General features: G+C 43.7%; 1 protein-coding gene across 2 annotated transcripts in view; it reads left to right on the top strand.

The window, feature by feature from the left end:
- LOC141110764 (uncharacterized) overlaps positions 1-8,438 on the top strand; it is a 187,720-nt gene extending 179,282 nt beyond the window's left edge. For both annotated transcript variants that reach the window (XM_073602357.1, XM_073602356.1), the window contains one exon: positions 5,891-8,438. In XM_073602357.1, coding sequence (XP_073458458.1) covers positions 5,891-6,251 — 361 coding nt within the window. In that variant the 3' untranslated portion in view covers positions 6,252-8,438. The remainder of the gene's footprint in view (positions 1-5,890) is intronic.
- Positions 8,439-19,672: the final 11,234 nt, after the last annotated feature.

Below are 19,672 nucleotides of genomic sequence, written 5' to 3'. Positions count from 1 at the left end.
GGGGAAATCCGATGAGCGGAAGTTCCACTTTAGGGTGGAACTCCGCTTTAAGGACTTTTATCCCTAACAGCAGTATTTATGTCAGTGGCAGCAACACCTGCTGTTAGACTGGATTTAGACATTTGTGTTCCTATACAGGATTTACATAGCACCAACAGTTTGCATGGCACTATTTACAAAACAATTCAAGAGACAGGGTTAGGAGGGCTCTGCTCATGAGAACAAAAGGGTGGGTGGGAGAGAGGGCAAGCAATACAAAAGGTAATAGCTTTAAGTGGATGAGTAGACAAATAAAGCAAATGTTCCATGTTTGGGTAGAGGCAGATTAGGCTTCCCTGTACACATGAGTTTTCAGGGATCGCCAAAGGCATAAATAGTAAGAGATAGCTGGAGAAATTTGGGTAGGCAGTTTCAGAGGATGGTAGAGACTCTGTATAACTCTGAAGGTGAGCATGGAAGAATATAACAAGGGAGCTAGATAACATAGTAGGGGGTCCTGAGAGATGTGAAGAAGATGATTTGGGTGATAATTAAAATTAGGTTTCAGCCTTACTGACTATGTGATGTAGCTGGAAGCAGATTTGGGGATGATTTTGTATAATGTTGTTATTGTTAGTAGTTTGCATTTTGAACAGAAGGGAGAGGAGTAATGGCTGAGAGGTGAAGTGGACACTGTATGATTGATAAAGTAGATAAGTCTGGCAGCAGCATTCCTAATAGACCTAAGAAGGGATAGACTAATCACTTGTGCAAAGTGTCACCACAGGGTGGTACTGTGGACACCAACAAAATACACTATGCCACATCTTAATATTACATGGAAGGAAGTTTGCAAGGAAAATATGGACTTTTCGGGCATAGATATTACGGTTAAAAACACATGTACATCTTTATTTTAACAAAATTGTTCAAAAAAGAAAAACACTACATTTTCAAAATTGAGTATTGTCCACATATATCCAAATGTTCATTGCACTATTAAATAGCACCCTTCTAGTTGGTTAGTTACCCTGGTACAGAGTGACATTACAAATTAAACAACTGGAATCTGTCTGACGATTGTCGTTTGGGGACTATTCCAGCCTAGGGTGTGAACAATTCCTGCTCAACTAGTTTTGCGGTGCAAAGCGCTTCCTCAGGAGCTTAAACTTATAACTAAATAGATGAAATGTACAACGTTAATGATCTATCTATGCATTTTTTCAAAACAATCCTCATTATACAATCACTTAAAATTATCCACTTACATAAATTGGTATATGGCTATGATCAATACAGGTGGGTGGATGAAGAGACCTAACACCGACACCGACCAAACAGGCAGATATGGAAGTGTCCTATAGGTAGCAGCCAACAAAACGCAACACAGGTCTGTACTGTATATGGTTATGACTGAAAATGTTTAATGTTTAAGTTTGATAGGGGTACTTATATCTTACAATAAATACTTGAAGCAGATGTTCCTGTCTCGATTATTCAATTGCTACCGCCAGATATAGCCAGCAAGCCACCAGGTAATTCTGTAGGTGAGGGGAGTGGTATTAGTAATGATTAAAGTGTATCTCTTTAAAGGTGTAGCTTTGGGCCCTAATGGCCTCCATACACTCACCTGAAACTAAATTATAGCCACTAGGAGTGTAGGACCATGATAAGGTATATGAGAGTGTAGTACTGGGTCTCACAGCATGGTATCAGAATTCAAGGTAAAGAGGTTTTGAACCCAGCCAATTGAGAGCGGCTAAAAACACTCTAAATCTTGACCATGGTAAATGTGTATATGTAAATAGCATAAATAAAGTCAGAGGTTCTGCACTGTAAGTGCAATCAGTGCCAAGTTCGTGCTTCCAGGGAATGTTTATTCACCATTCTAAATGGTTGACAAGGCTAATTCAGTCCATAATGATGTCCTAAGTCCTATTGTCTTATTGTCCTAATGTCCTAAGAGCATCTCCTGTGTGGTTCAAAAGAGGCTGCTCCATATATACACACCCCAACCAGGGCGCCAAATAACGCCGGAGATCAGCGTGTGACGTCACCCAGCCCAGTGTTCTGCCAAAACAGCCAACTCGCCAAAATCTCCAACCATGTCATTTCCAGTGACTCTCCAGCAGCAGTAATTGGAGATTTAGACGAGTTACCTGTTTTCACAGAACACTGGCAGCGTATACACTACGGTACACGATATAAAGTAAACATTGACAGTCTAATAACCAACAACATGGCTGCCTCCAAGGCGGGGACAACTTTTTTCCTCCTTAGCCGGTGTTCTGTGAAAATAGCCAACTCGTTGAAATCTCCAATTACAGCTGCTGGAGGGTCAACGGAAGTGATGTGGTTGGAGATCTTGACGGGTTGGCCATTTTCGCAGAACTCCGATCGTAATGTGAGCCCGCACAGCAGGGAAAGAGAAGCCATATCTGGGACATAGGAGGCAGCTGGTGGCAAGGGCGCCCTCCAGCTAAACCTCCCAGCACTGCACTGCATCAGCCAGTCAAGACCGTTAAATGGTCAATGGATGATGGCAGATGTGGGCGGCACTTACAGCCACACATCTGCCCATGGGGGCCCGCATCCATGTCCATCTCAACAACCACCATCCTGAAATTGCAAATCTAAATCATGCTTGTATTAAAATGTATAGAGTACTCAGCATAATAATAGTTAAACAAAAACAGTACAATGCATTAACCGGTAATAACCCCTTAACAAGAACTACATATTGCAAAGGAATATAGCTACATTATGTTCAATAGTGATCTTGTTCAGTAGGGTGGGGAGGAGGGAGGGGAAGAAGGGGAAAGGCATCACTATTTTAAGGGGCATAACATGAGCTCACAAAGGGGTTCACATGATATCTAACATCTCAAGCAAGATCAGTAATAGAAGGGAATTTTTTTTAAATAATATATTATATCACAGAAAAGATTTATAGGACAAGACTTTGTTTAGACCAGGCGATCTTGTGGCATTAAGTCTTTCTATCCATAATGTTTCCTTCTGCAGGATACTCTTGTCCCAGTGGCCACCCCTGGGATCTTTGGGGATAACTTTCAATATTATAAATGATACAAAACAATGGTATAAATCCAGGTAGTGATGGTATAAATCACTTACTGGGGGTGATCATCTTGCCATTGTAAGAGTAATATATATGGTCATTGCCTGAGTTGTGGAATCGTTTTACCGACATAAAACGATCTGCAACGACAGATCATCAAGTAGATCACTCCTTGAGTGCTGCAGTTCCCATGAAATCCAGGGGTGAATGTTTCCCCATTTGGAGAAATCAAATTGGGTGCCCTCTCTCACCCAAGGACATTGACCGCATCTGTACATCCGCCTGGGTAGCTTTTCTCCCCTCTATTAGGTACATAGTGACTGTTGGTCAAGCAATCGCGAAAGAGGTATTTCTATGGAACACTAGCTCCAGAGAATGCCTAATGCATTTGGAAACAATCGGATCATCCAAAAGCAAGTGCCAGTATTTGGATAGTAGATTAAGTCCTGATGCTGGGCTGAAAACTTGGTGATGAATTTCCCCACAGAAAAATTAATAGTTTGGATTTTGTTGTGTTGAATTTGAACACCAGTGCATTCCTGTCCTGAGCTAGTGCTTTGTTGTACAGGGGGTCCCCTAGTTACAAACATCCGACTTACAAACGACTCCTACTTACGAAGGAGACAACAGGAAGTGAGAGCAAATCTACCCCTAGGAAGGGAAATCCACTCCTGTAAGAGCTATTATGGGGAAAAGGTACCTCCACTGATGCTTTATCACCAATCCTTGTTTCCACAACAACCCAAAATTTTCAAAATCCAATTGTCATTGGGACAGAAAGGGAGGTGAAATCTTCTGAACAGGGGCACACACAGCAAAACAAATGTTACAGGGGTGTTAACCCTTCCCTATGCTATCCAAAAAGCTTAAAAATTGTTATTTTGGCTGGAGCTACACTTAAAAAATGTACCTGTTCCGACTTACAAACAGATTCAACTTAAGAATAAACCTACAGTCCCTAACTTGTTTGTAACCCGGGGACCCCCTGTATGCCTTTCTAAGCAGAGATTTGCTATAGCCACATATGAGGAGGTGCTGTTTAAGTAAGGCAGCCTGAGCTTTGAATTCTGTCAATTGTACGCAGTTTCATCTTGAAAATACTTCACATAAGGTATACTATGTATTAGGGGTTTTGGGTGGGCACTGGCCGCATGCAAGATAATATTGCTGTATTCTTGCGATAAAGATTAGTGGCTAGGCAATGATTGGAATCTATATAAATTTGTAGATCTAAAAATGTGATCAGATGGGATGGTAGCTTAATGTAAATTTCAAATTGCAGTTATTGATGTTGATTTGTGCCACAAAACTAGTTAACGCCTCCACTAAGTAGTTGCACATGTTTGCAAATATATGTGAAAGCTGCACTGCCTCATCAAGGTTCCTCTGTTAACTTGACATGTGCACACTGAAATATTTCATTTCGGAATTTCAGTTTCGTCCGAATAATAAATTTATTTACTTACTCCCAAAATGTGTTTTATTTATTTTGTTTATTTAAAAAATGCATTTGTACGAAAATCCAAATTAATTAAGGTCAAATCTGTCAATTGAAGGCTTATGGTGTCTGTCGGATGTTCCAAGAAGATTCGATGAAGCAGCTAAACTGCACGACGCCATGATCGTACATTTCTGGTCAAATGCTCCGCCCACAAGCTTTAGTAGAATTATAATGTTGTTTGACTAGTAATAATTATAATTATTAATAATTATTATTACTAGTCAAACAACATTAGAATTCTTCTATAGCCTATGGGCGGAGCATTTGACCTTAAATGTCTGGTTGCAGCAATCATATGTTTTTAGCTGCTTCGTTGAATCTTCATGTCGAATGGTATTACCGCAGGTTCGATAGACACAGATCGCTATTGTCACCATCATGTCGAATCTTCTATCTATCTATATCGAACAGTTGTCGCAACGATACGAAAATAAAGCATTTTTTATTTCGGATCTTTCGGATTTCGGATTCTGCGCTTTCGTTATCATTTTGTTAAAACAAACATGAAAATCCCCGAAATTTGGGCGAAAATACATTCGGACGATAAGGAAAGCACATGTCTACTGTCAACTGCAGTACCATTTGAGTCTCCAAGTTGGAGTATATACAGTATATTGCAATAGATAAATTGAAGGCAGGTATAGTGCCTTGAAAAAGTATTCATACACCTTGAAATTTTCCACATTTTGTCATGTTACAACCAAAAACGTAAATGGATTTTATGTGATAGACCAACACAAAGTGGCACATAATTGTGAAGTGGAAGGAAAATAATAAATGGTTTTCCAATTTTTTTACAAATAAATATCTGAAAAGTGTGGCTAGCAATTCCCTTTACTCTGATTTTTTTTTTTTACTGCTTGTGACTTTGTTGCATCAATCAGCCATCACCCCAACAGACACACTTTTTTGAAACTGTCTCTGTTCATAGTTACATAGCAACATAGTTACATAGTAGGTGAGGTTGAAAAAAGACACAAGTCCATCAAGTCCAACCTCTGTGTGTGTTTATATGTCAGTATTCCATTGTATACCCTTGTATTTTGCGGTCGTTAGGTGCTTATCTAATAGTTTCTTGAAACTATTGATGCCCCCTGCTGAGACCACCGCCTGTGGAAGGGAATTTCACATCCTTGCCACTCTTACAGTAAAGAACCCTCTACATAGTTTAAGGTTAAAACTCTTTTCTTCTAATTTTAATGAATGGCTATGAGTCTTGTTAAACTCCCTTCTGCAAAAAAGTTTTATCCCCATTGTGAGGTCACCAGTATGGTATTTGTATATTGATGATATTCTATTTCTTATGTTAGTGTTGTCTTTTTTGTCTTTAGAAACCTTATTTCTACTTGTGAGAAGCCCGAAGACATAATGGATTTTACAAACTACAGGGATGATTCTCTATTCCAACCAGTGGTCCGCCGAGAAGCAGAGTTAACATACTATGATTCAGATCTTGTTCCATGGCCTGGTCAAAATGACCAGTTAGCATTTGTTGGCTTTCCCAGGGCAGCTGGGGAGGTGGAAGCAAAAACTGAACAGCTCAATGTGGGTATGAATGATAATTTAGAGGAAGGAAATCTACAACTTTATGACCATGGTGACAAGCCAGATGACCCAAGTCCTGTTGATTTCCAAGAACTCAAACGTCTTGCTAGTGAAATGGGCCAATATTTTGGTGCAAGTTTTTATTAGAGTAACATATTTTGCTTTAATAGTTACAGCTATGATAATTATTTTTTTGCTTTTTGATCATTGTTTTGAGCTATGTATAAGGGGTATGTTTGCAATAATGTCTTCTCCCTCCGGTAGCTTAGCCTACATTGTGTTTTTCTAATTTATTTACTTCCAGCATTAGCTACATGATAATAAGAATAATATCCTAACCTGCAAAAGAATAAAACCAAGACAAAATCCCACCAGGGAACTAATTATCCCTCTTCACTAACCCCAGTGTTAAAGCACTACTCTAGGCTAATGTTAATTGTCCCCAGCGGGTGTAATTTCATACTGTGAGTGCAGGGCATCCTGAATTCATATGTGATGATTGCACACTCCCAGCCTCAATCTGTACAGAGATTTTAAAGCACTTTGGACAACAATCTAAGTAACAACAGACTGAAAGTGATCATTACTGGGGTAGGTAATCTGGGTATTTAACCCTTAGGCACACATGGTAGCTGCCACTATGGAGGGAATTCAGTAAAGCTGCTGCGCCATTTTTCTGGCCCTAATCCCTCTTGTAATGTATTGTGCCAAATTCATGAAGCATCAGCAACACTTTTGGTTTTGACAACGACACATGCTCCACATTCAGGTAGTTCCAAAATGTGCCACTTTTACATTGTAGTGCAATGCCTGCACCAATTTAACAATAAAGTACCAACAGTTTCATATCTTAGGAAAGTGGAGCTAATTAAAAGCAGCTCTCTTTTGGCTTACAGAAAGATTCTAGCACAGACAGATTTTGGGAACGTTTCTCATGTGTGTTCTAAATATGGCACAGGGTGTGCCAAATTAAAGTACCAGTTCTAGACCAGTACATAAATTTTGTACATGCTGCGCCACTTTTAACTGCCTCTCACTGGGTCAGTGTACACAAACAACCAGGTGGGAGCTTCCCCGTTCTGAGTGGATGTACCTGTACATCCCTTAGCATGCAGCACATCACAGATCAGGATGTGGACACTGTGATTGGCCCTCCCGATCATGTGGTACCTGTGTCTGGGGCCGCTGTTCATGGCGACCTGTACAGTCTACCTGACTGGCCCCCCTCCCCTGCAAAAATATCAAAATTATATTTTCACTAAAAAATACATGGAAATCATTATTAGTGGACGCAAACATTCCGTCATACATGAAAAACATAAATTCCATCGTCAAGCCAAAATTCTCCCCAAACAATCATGCACGTATTCCACCAACTCCCAGTTCCAATCCCATCTCCCAGCACAAATCTTTGCCCCCCCTCCAATCCAGCCCCCCCCCCCCCGCTCAAATCCTACCCAAATCCCCCCTCCTAGCACAAATCTCCCTCATCACAAAAAATCACCCGCCTAGCACACATCCTAGTTTTTTTCAAACTCTCTATCCTAGCACAAATCTTCTCCTCCAAATCCCCCCTGCTAGCACAAATCCATCCCCAATCCCTCCTATTAGCCCAAATTCCCCCACCCCCTTCTGGCACAAAATACACCCCCCCATCTCCCCTCCCAGCACAAATCTTCTTTCTTCCATTCCCCTTCTAGGACAAATTCCCACAAATCCCTCCTTCTAGCCCAATCCCCTCTAAATTACCCTTCCCAGCACAAATTCTTCCTTCCTACCAAAATACCGCCCACCCCCAGCACTGATACCCCACCACCATCCTAGAACAAACATCCTCTCTCCTGGCACAAACATCCCCTCTTCTGGTTAAACCAAGGAAGGGGAGTGGGGGGTGCTGCAACCTGTGACAGCTCTCTGTGTAACTGATGATTTTAATGTTCAGTTACACAGAGATCACACAGACTGCAGCCATCCCCACACAGTAGTACACCAAGAACCACTGTCCCTGTCTATGTGTCCCATGAACATCTGTACCAGTGTACAAGTGCACAAAAACATCTGCAATAGTGTTCCATTGTAACATCAACATCTGTCAGTGTCTGCTGGTGGACGATCAACATACATCTGTCACAGGTAAGATCAATTTTCAATGATTGGCACCATAGCTTTTAGACGCTATAACTTTAAAACAGACTAAATATTATACACTGATTTGGGTTATTTTTAACCAAAGAAATGTAGCAGTATAAATTTTGATCCAAATTTATGAAGAAAAATTACTTATTTGCAAAACTGTATAACAGAAATTGAGAAAAACAATTTTTTTTTCAAACACTTGCAGTCTTTTTTCATTTATAGCGCAAAAAATAAAAAACCCAATGGTGATTTAATACCACCAAAAGAAAGCTCACTTGTGTGAAAACAATGATAACAATTCCATATGGGTACAGTGTTGCATGACTGAGTAATTATCATTCAAAACGCAACAGCACTTTTTCCATTAAGTCTTCTGTGCAGGTGCGGGTTGGCGCACTGAGGCTTCTTTGGCGCATGCTCAGTTGGCACGGATTTCCTCTTGCAGCAAAGCGACATTGGTGCATATGTAGTAAGCCCTGGACTCTTACAGAGCCCCCCCGAAGGGGCGGCCTCAGGAAGCCCATCCGGGATAGAGCTTGCTGAAAGAACCACCGGAGAAGATCTGGAGCATGGATAAACCACTCGGTTTCCCAGGAATTCTCTTCAGGTCCATAACCCCTCCACTGTACCAGAAATTGGTGTCCGCGGCCCCTTCTACGGCAGTCCAGGATGGCCTCCACTTCGTACTCCTCAATCCCTTTAATCATAGAAGGAGGCGTAGGACGTGCCCCATGTTCCCCAAAGGGGTTCATGGCCAGGGGCTTCAGGAGGGAGGCATGGAAGACAGGGTGGATCCGGTAAGTTGAGGGCAGTTTGAATTTGTAGACAACAGGGTTGAATCGGGACAGGACAGGGAAGGGCCCAATGAATTTAGGGCCCAATTTCTTGGAGGGACAGGCCAACTTCAAATGCCTGGTAGAGAGCCAAACCTTGTCTCTCGGTTGAAGATCCAGGTCCCCCCGTCGTCTTCCATCATAGATGGTCTTGTAATCTAGCTGTGCCTTGGCCATGGTATCCTTTAGGAACTCTAAGTTGTTGTGTAGAAACTCCACTCTGTTCCAGACAGCTGGGACCGAAGCGGAAGCGGGTAGGACAGGGGGAAAAGAAGGGTGGTACCCCAGGTTGGCGTGGAACAGTGATTGCTTAGTGGTAGAATGTATTGCGTTGTTGTATGCGAATTCTGTGCAAGGAAATAGGGATGCCCAATTGTCTTGGACAAAGGTGGAGAAACAAAGAAGGCAGCGTTCAAGAGTTTGGTTCATGCGTTCCGTTTGTCCATTGGTCCGAGGGTGGTAGGCCGAAGAGTAGTGGTTCTCAATGTCTAGAGCAAGACAGAGCTCCTTCCAGAATTTGAGGTGAATTGGACCCCACAATCTGATACAATTTTGCTGGGGATCCCATGGAGGTGTATGATCTTGATAAAAGCCTAAGCTGTTTCTGGGTCGGAAGGAATGCCAATCATAGGAATAAAATGAGCCATTTTTGTAAGGAGGTCCACAACAACAAATATGGATGTAAACCCATCAGAGGGTGGTAGTTCCACTATGTAATCCATGCTGATCTGTTCCCAGGGTCTGGAGGAAACAGGCAGGGGTGAAGGAGACCCCATGATTTATTCTTTTCTGTTTTGCTGTGATTGCATACCGGGAAGGAATTGACGTAAGTGTGTCAGTCTGCTAACTTGTTGTCATGGCGCAGTTTGAGCACAGGAACTCTCAGTTGAAGGGGCACAAACACAGCATGGTCATGGAAGAAAAGTCTGTCATTTTCTTGCAGATGTTCTCCTGAGGGCAGTTGGTCTAGAGAGGAGGCCAGTTTAATCCTGGACAAGAGGTCATCTGTAAGTAGGAAGAAATTATAGGCAGGGAGTATCGCGTCCATCGTTGGCGAGTTATCTGATGTGGGATACATGCAGGATAGAGCATCGGGTTTACAATTCTTGGATCCCGGACGGTACGTGATATGCATTTGAAATTGGGTGAAGAAGAGAGCCCATCTGGCTTGTCTAGGTCTGAGACGTTTAGCTCTACAGAGGTATTCCAAATTCCTATGATCAGTGTAGATAAGTATAGGGTGCGAGGCTCCTTCCAATAGATATCGCCATTCTTCCAGGGCCATCTTAATAGCAAGGAGTTCCCGGTCCCCTACATCATAGTTCCTTTCGGCTGGGGACAACTTCCTGGAAAAGAAGGCAACAGGATGCAACATGGCTGTGGTTTCGTGGCGCTGGGAAAGGACTGCCCCAACCGCAGTCTCTGAAGCATCGACCTCCAACACGTAAGGCAGGGCTGGGTCATGATGATGAAGGATCGGGGCAGAGTTGAATTGCTTCTTGAGTTTGTCGAAAGCCATTTGTGCTGAGGAGGACCACAGAAAATGGCTGTTTTGCTTGGTGAGTTGTGTGATGGGTGAAATTATTGACGAGAGGCTTTTGATGAATCTTCTATAAAAATTGGCCAATCCCACAAACCTCTGGACGCTCTTACAATCTGAGGGTACTGGCCATTCAAGAACTGCAGTTACCTTCTGGGGGTCCATGGTCGAAATAATGAGGCCAAGGAATTATATGGTATCTTTCTCTAACTCACATTTTTCAAGCTTGGCGTAGAGTTTATGGGCTCGGAGGCGGAAAAGGACTTTTCACATGTGGATGTGATGTGCCTCGATGGAAGGTGAAAAAACAAGGATGTCATCTAAGTACACTATCATGAAGAGGTCAAGAAAATCCCAAAAGATGTCATTCACTAAGTGTTGGAAAGTTGCTGGGGCGTTATACAGCCCAAATGGCGTGACCAAATACTCAAAATGGCCAAACCTAGTACGAAAGGCTGCTTTCCATTCATCACCTTCTCTTATCCGTATTAAATTGTAGGCCCCCGTAGGTCCAATTTTGAGAAGACCTTGGCGGTGCGGAACCTCTGAACGAGCTCAGGGACTAGAGGCAACGGGTATCGATTCTTCATTGTGATAATGTTCAATTCTCTGTAGTCGATACATGGTCTTAAAGAATGGTCCTTGTTTTCCACAAAGAAGAGTCCAGTGCCAGCAGGAGAGGTAGAGGGCCAGATGAACCCTTTCTTAAGATTGTCATCAATGTATTTTTGGAGGACTAATTCAGGCTCAGAGAGTGGGAAGATCCTCCCAAATGGTATTGCAGAACCAGGAAGAAGCTCAATGAGGCAATCATGAGGCGGTAGGGATTCAGCCCCCTTCTTATGGAAGATGTCCAGGAAGTCTCTGTAAACCTGGGGGAGAAGAGTGTTGTCATCTGTGGAAAGGGGTTGAACCATCAAACTCATTGTGGGAAACATTGCTGTAAGCAATAGGGTGAGCCGAAAGACACAACTTCAGTGGATCAATCAATCTGTGGCTGGTGCTGTCGCAGCTACAGTATCCCCAAAATAACCAGAAAATGGGGGAAGAAATCACGTCCATCCGAAGATATTCTTGATGGTCTTCTTCGGTGGTGGCCAATATGAGGGTTGTCTCATGGGTTATGGGACCCGAGGTTGGTATGGAGCCATCTGCCAGGTGAACGGTAAATGGCTGGGGCTTCTTGCATAGTGGGATTCCATACCTTTTGGAGAAGTGGATGTCAATAAAGCAGCTGCAAGCCCCAGAGTCAATAATGGCTGCTACTTGGATTATCCTTCCCGGTATCTGCAAAGAGAGACAGAGAGTGAGATGCAAGGATTTAGCGGCGTATGGTGAAACAGATGGGGGTTCGATCCACTTACTCGGCATAATGGGACATCCCTGAAGAAAGTGACCCGCTCTACCACAATACAGGCATAGATTGTTCAAGCGATGGCATTGTCGCTCTTCGGGTGTGAGGGGTGCACGAACTAAGCCAAGTTGCATCAGTTCTGCGTAATGAATTGGGGTTGATGCGTGGGTCTCAGGGGTTCTCAGGTGTGGAGCCATGGGTACCCGTGGGAGCATCCATGTGGGACGGGCCATACCGGATCATTCCCTTCGACGTTCTCTGAGTCTGAGATCAAGCTGGATAGCCAACTGAATTGTAGGTTCCAATGTATCAGGGAGCCCCACTCTTGCTAATTCGTTTTTGAGGGTCTCGGACAGGCCCAAACGAAACTGATGGTGCAAGGCAGCATCGTTCCATGCAGTGTCTGCAGCCCACTTGCGGAATTCCGTTACATAGTCCTCAACAGGGCGTTTCCCCTGTTGTAGAGAGGTCAACACTGTTTCAGCCGTGGTGGGTCATCATAGAGCATTGCCATGGCATCAAAGAAAGAAGACAGTGAGTGCAGTATAGGACTCTCCCTTTGCAATAGCTGATGAGCCCATGCTTGAGGTTCTTCTGTAATAAGGTTAATACGAACCCGACCTTTGTATCCTCTAAAGAGAAGGTCCTAGGCTGTAAGGTAAAGTATAGCCGACAGGCGTTCCTGAAATCCCGGAACTTGTGGTGAACCCCTGAAAAGTGTTCCGGCATAGGAACCCAATGGTTTAGGAGCTGGAGTAGAGATGGGCTGCTCCATAGCCGTAACAGGTGGTTCCGCAGGGCGCAGAACTGAGGTATTGGCCATTGCAGTCAGCCGACCTTCCAATTGAACCCTCTGGTATGGACATCAGGGCCTGAGACACAAAGGCCACTTGTTGGCATAGGGCTTTGAAGGCGGAAGCACTCCCCTCAGACATGGCTGAATTATTCTGTCATGAGGGCCTAGTACCTGATGTGAGATTGAAGTAGTGAGGAGGCCTCCCTTGCACCTCGGGTCCTTGAAGCCTCTGGAGATGGAGACAGAGACTTGGTGGACACCGAGTGGCATGGGTGCCAGGGGTACGGAGCACCGTGCAAGCCTTAGTCCGAGATCCGAGCCGAAGTCAAGTCCAGTTTGGCAACGAAGTATAAAAGGTTTAATCAGAAGGAGGATGGTCGAGATCCAAGCCGGGGTCGATTCCAATCTGGCAGCTGAGTACAAAAGAGGCAAAGAAGTAGAATGGTCAAGGTACAAATCCGAGGTCAATGGCAAGCAGCAATCAAGAGTAGTCAAATAGGTTTCCAGGTCACAACAAGTTCAGACAGATCACACACTAGCACAGGAACAAGGGGGGACTGAAGATAATCCAGCAATTTGGCAGTGTCTGGGCTGGGCTTATATAGTGAAGTTTGAGGTCACTTCATGTGCGCCTCCTATGCATTTTACCGCCTTTTTCCATCAGGTTGAGGTCACTTCCTGTGCGCCTCCTGGGCATTTTCCTGCCTTTTTCCATCAGGGTGAGGTCACTTCCTGTTCGCCTCCTGGGCATTGACCTGCCTTTTTCCATCAAGTCTTCCGCGCAGGTGTGGGTTGGCGCACTGAGGCGTCTTTGGCGCATGCTCAGTTGGCACGGATTTGCTCTTGCTGCAAAGCACCATTGGTGCATGCGTAGTAAGCCCTGGACTCTTTCAGGAAGTTTTGCAAAAGACAGGGGTCTGAAAGAAAAAATTATGCCTGGGATGGAGTAACAGAGGTGACTCTGCCGCTGAAGATCCTGTGAAGGAAGAACTCGCGGAAAGGGTGGGAAAACATTAGGAGGATCACTGTGGATTCTGTTGCTACTGGAGATACTCCTGCTACTTCAGGAAAAGGTACAGGTTGCTGGTTTCAGCATAAAGGTCCTTTTTTGTTGCCTGTATTGAGGTCTATGGAAGGAGTCTGGGTTCAGGTATTCTGGGTTCCCTGCCCCTCTCCACTGAGTTGCTGTGGAAAATAAAATCCTTTAAATTGTTCTTAACCACTTGCTGACTGGCTCCTGCACATATACATCGGCAAAGTGGTTCGTTCCCATGAAACGCCGTACCCGTACGTCGGCTCCTTTAACGGGGACCCGATGCGTGTTGCCGGCAGATGCAATCGCTGCCGGCCACCCGCGATTGCGGGCACAAGAGCCAGAAAATCCTCATTCTGACAGGAAAGAAGAGACGGATCTGCTGTTTGTAGTAATTACGAACAGTGATATGTCTCCTCCTCCAGTCAGTTCCATTCCCCCACAGTAAGAAACACTCACGAGGGAACACATTTAACCCCTTGATTGCACCCTAGTGTTAACACCTTCCCTGCCAGTGACATTTACACAGTAATCAGTGCATTTTTATAGCTCTGATCGCCAATTCCTGCTATTACGATTACCATTTACCGCCATTACTAGTAAAAAAATTAAATAAATAAAAATGCCATAAAAATGCCATAAATCTTTCCCATAGTTTGTAGACACTTGCAATTTTTTTTACCAAAAATATGTAGAAGAATACATATTGGCCTAAACTGATGAAGAAATTTGTTTTTTATAAACATTTTAGGGAATATTTATTATAGCAAAAAGTAAAAAATATTGTTTTTTTTTTCAAAATTGTCGCTCTTTTTTTGTTTATAGCGCAAAAAATAAAAACCACAGAGGTGATTAAATACCACCAAAAGAAAGATCTATTTGTGGGAAAAAAGGACATCAATTTTGTTTGGGTACAACGTTGCACGACCGCACAATTGTCAGTTAAAGCGACACAGTGCTGTATCGCAAAAAATGTCCTGGTCATTAAGGGGAAAAATCTTCCGGGGCTGAAGTGGTTAACGTGACTGGTACCCAATTATTACACATACACCACCTTTTAGCCATGGACTCAACCTTGGGAAGATGGTAGCTCTACCTGTCTCTGAGGGTATTATCCCTGCCTCCAGGGTTTTAGGGGGGGTGCTACGCTTTTGTAGGGAAAAGAACCACCGATTACTGAATAGCATTGGGGCTGGTATCAGGATGGCAGGGGGCTACATGCTCCCCTCAAAATAACTCAAAACATAGTCATAAATGTATAAAACCACTGGCAACAAAAGTGAATACACCCCTAAGTGAACATGTCCAAATTGGGCCCAAAGTGTCAAAATTTTGTGTGGCCACCATTATTTTCCAGCACTGCCTTAACCCTCTTGGCCATGGAGTTCACCAGAGCTTCCCAGTTTGCCACTGGAGTCCTCTTCCACTCCTCCATGATGACATCACAGAGCTGATGGATGTTAGAGACCTTGCACTCCTCCACCTTCCATTTGAGGATGCCCTACAGATGCTCAATAGGGTTTAGGTCTGGAGACATGCTTGGCCAGTACACCACCTTTACCCTCAGCTTCTTTAGCAAGGCAGTGGTCATCTTGGAGGTGTGTTTGGGGTCGTTATCATATTAGAGTATTGCCCTGTGGCCCAGTCTCCGAAGGGAGGGGGTCATGCTCTGCTTCAGTATGTCACAGAACATGTTGGCATTCATGGTTCCCTCAATGAACTGTAGCTCCCCAGTGCCGGCAGCACTCATGCAGCCCCAGACCATGACATTTCCACCACCATGCTTGACTGTAGGCAAGACACACTTGTCTTTGTGCTCCTCACCTGGTTGCCGCCACACACGCTTGGCACCACCTGAGCCAAATACGTTTATCTTGGTCTCATCAGACCACAGGACATGGTTCCAGTAATCCATGTCCTTAGTCTGCTTGTCTTCAGTAAACTGTTTGCAGGGTTTCTTGTGCATCATCTTTAGAAGAGGCTTCCTTCTGGGACAACAGCCATGGAGATCAATTTGATGCAGTATGTGGCGTATGGTCTGAGCACTGACAGGCTGACCCCCCACCCCTTCAACCTCATCAGCAATGCTGGCAGCACTCATATGTCTATTTCCCAAAGACAACCTATGGATATGACGCTGAGCATGTGTACTCAACTTCTTTGGTCGACCATGGAGAGGCTTGTTCTGAGTGGAACCTGTTCTGTTAAATCGCTGTATGGTCTTGGCCACCATGCTGCTGCTCAGTTTCAAGGTCTTGGCAATCTTCTTATAGCCTAGGCCATCTTTATGTAGAGCAACAATTCTTTTTTTCAGATCCTCAGAGAGTTCTTTGCATTGAGATGTCATGTTGAACTTCCAGTGACCAGTATGAGAGAGTGAGAGTGATAACACCAAATTTAACGCACCTGCTCCCCATTCACATCTAAGACCCTGTAACACTAAGGAGTCACATGACACCAGGGAGGGAAAATGGCTAATTGGGCCCAATTTGGACATTTTCACTTATGGGGTGTAATCACTTTTGTTGCCAGCGGTTTAGACATTAATGGCTGTGTGTTGAGTTATTTTGAGGGGACAGCAAATTTGCACTGTTATACAAGCTGTACACTCACTGCTTTACATTGTAGCAAAGTGTAATTTTTTTCAGTGTTGTCACATGAAAATATATAATAAAATATTTACAAAAATATGAGGGGTGTACTCACTTTTGTGAGATACTGTATATAATACAGTTCAGAGTATATAGTGCAGTTAGTGTAGTATATATAATAAAGTTCTGAGTATATAGTGCCATCAGTGTAGTATATATAATACATTGCAGAGTATATAGTGCAGTCAGTGTAGTATATATAATATAGTGGAGAATATATAGTACAGTCAGTGTAGTATATATAATACAGTGCAGAGTATATAATACAGTGTATTGAACTGGTTAAGAGAAACCCTATGACAGAATTAAGAAAAAAAAACTATGTGGGGGTCCCCCCAAAATCCATACTAGGCCCTTAGGGTCTGGTATAGATTTTAAGGGGAACTCCACACCAAAATTTAAAAAAAACCTGGCGTGGGGTCCCCCCCAAAATCAATACCAGACCCTTATCCGAGCATGCAGCCTGGCAGGCCAGGAAAGGGAGGGGACGAGCGAGCACCCTCCCCCCTCCTGAACCATACCAGCCCGCTTGCCCTCAACATGGAAAGGATGCTTTTGGGTGCCCCTCAAAGCACCTTGTCCCCATGTTGATGGGGACAAGAGCCTCTTCACAACAACCCTGGCTGGAGGTTGTTGGGGTCTACAGCAGGGGGCTTATCGGAATCTGGAAGCCCCATTTAACAAGGGGGCCCCAGATCCCGCCCCCCATGTGAATGGGTATCGGGTTCATTGTACACCTACCCATTCACCAAAAAAGTGTCAAAAAAGTAAAAACCACAACAGACAGTTTTTGACAATTCCTTTATTAAAAAAGAAAGATGTCCATCCATTTTCAATCACGTCGCCCAATGGACCCAAAAAATAGAAAAATTTAAAAAGCTCTGCCTCCATAGGAGACCTCCTAGTGACTGCTGTCTTTTGGCTTTGACAGCTGTTATATAGGCAAGGGCGGGGCCACCCGGTCATGTAACTGAGTGACCCTACCCCTTCTGACGTTATGTGATGTCATGTGACGCCAGAGGGGGGCAGGGTCATCTGGTTACGTCAACGGGTGGCCCCACCCTTGCCTATATAAGAGCTGTCAAAGCGAAAAGACAGCAGTCGCTGGGGGGGCCTCCCATGGAAGCTGAGTTTTCTAGTTTTTTCTATTTTTGGGTCTGTCAGGCGGCGTGATTGAAGATGGATGGACATCGTGGGACATTTTTTTTAATTTATTTTTTAATAAAGGAATTGTCAAACTGTCTCTTGTGGTTTTTACTTTTTGACACTTTTTTGGTGAATGGGTAGGGGTACAATGTACCGATACCCATTCACATGGGGGGTGGGATCTGGGGGCCCCCTTGTTAAAGGGGGCTTCCAGATTCTGATAAGCCCCCTGCCTGCAGACCCCCGACAACCAATGGCCAGGGTTGTCGGGAAGAGACCCTTGTCCCCATCAACATCTTTTTTTTTTTTTTCAAATAATTTTTATTGGTAATTAACAAGCATCTGTTACAAGCTTTTCAATACAGGGTATTGTGTACATATAAAACAATATGCATCTTAACAAATCAGAATAACGATGACATAAGTAAGGTAAAAGCTTACAAACATTAGATACTCTGTCAAGTAATTCAGGATCCAGTAAAGCTGAGCATGCTAACAATAAGAGGGACCAGGGTCCCTTATTTAGTCACAATGCATTGCTGGTGATAATATTCATGGGTCGGTCACGAAAACAGGCGAGAGCAACTCAACAAATAAAAAAGAAAAAGAAACAGAGTATAACACCAATAGTTATCGGGGATAAGTAAAGGGGGAAGTAAAAGGAAAAAGAAAAGCGTAAAGAAAAGGGGAACAGAAAGGAAGAAGTGAGGGAGAGCTGAGAAGGGGTGGTGGGACGGCCGAGTCGCGCGGGCACCGGTGTAGTTTCAAAAATCATAAGGGGTAGGGATGAGCCGAACACCCCCCGGTTCGGTTCGCACCAGAACCCGCGAACGGACCGAAAGTTCGCACGAACGTTAGAACCCCATTGACGTCTATGGGACTCGAACGTTCGAAATCAAAAGTGCTCATTTTAAAGGCTAATTTGCATGGTATTGTCCTAAAAAGGGTTTGGGGACCCGGGTCCTACCCCAGGGGACATGTATCAATGCAAAAAAAACTTTTAAAAACGGCCGTTTTTTCGGGAGCAGTGATTTTAATGATGCTTAAAGTAAAAAAAAAAAAAGTGAAATATTCCTTTAAATATCGTACCTGGGGGGTGTCTATAGTATGCCTGTAAAGTGACGCGTGTTTCCCATGTTTAGAACAGTCCCTGCACCAAATGTCATTTTTAAAGGAAAAAATCTCATTTAAAACTGCTTGCGGGTTTAATGTCATGTCGGGTCATGGCAATATGGATGAAAATCAGTGAGACAAACGGCATGGGTACCCCCCAGTCCATTACCAGGCCCTTTGGGTCTTGTATGGATATTAAGGGGAACCCCGCACCCAAATTAAAATAAGGAAAGGTGTGGGGCCACCAGGCCCTATATACTCTGAACAGCAGTATACAGGCGGTGCAAACAAGACAGGGACTGTAGGTTTGTTGTTAAGTAGAATCTGTTTGTAATTTTGAACATTTTTAACGTGTTTAGCTCCAGCCAAAAAATCTTTTCTAAGCTTTTTGGAAAACATAGGGAAGGGTTATCACCCCTGTGACATTTGTTTTGCTGTCTTTCCTCCTCTTCAGAATATTTCACCTCACTTTTTTGTCCCAATGAAAAATGTTTTTTGAAAATTTGGGTTTTTTTGTGGAACAAGGATTGGAAAGCATCAGTGGAAAGGAGAAATTGTTTTCCCATATTAACTCTTACAGGAGAGAATTTCCCTTCCTAGGGGTAGATTTCATCTCACTTCCTGTTGTCTCCTTCCGTTTGCAAGTAGGAGTCGTTTGTAAGTTAGATGTTTGAAAGTAGGGTCCTGCCCTATATACTCAGCAGAAATTTGGGCCTTAGGTGTTGCTGTGGCCACAACACTGTAAGCCCTCACAGGGCCCTGCTGTGAAATATTAGATCAAGAATTGTAATTACATGCCCCTGTTGAACAGGAGCTGAAAAATTAGACCTTAGGCACTGGTGCTGGTGCCACAACATTGCAACCCCTCACAGACACTCTAGTTGGAACGCAGGAACGAGCCCTGCTGCAAAGTGTTGCTTCAAAAATTGTAATTACACGCCCCTGTTAGACAGGGGCAGAAAAATT

The sequence above is a fragment of the Aquarana catesbeiana genome, linkage group LG10, assembly GCF_042186555.1.
Source record: "Aquarana catesbeiana isolate 2022-GZ linkage group LG10, ASM4218655v1, whole genome shotgun sequence".
Classification (NCBI taxonomy): Eukaryota; Metazoa; Chordata; class Amphibia; order Anura; family Ranidae; genus Aquarana; species Aquarana catesbeiana.
Note: the sequence above shows the minus strand (reverse complement) of the source record. Positions and strands in the feature narration are given on the sequence as shown.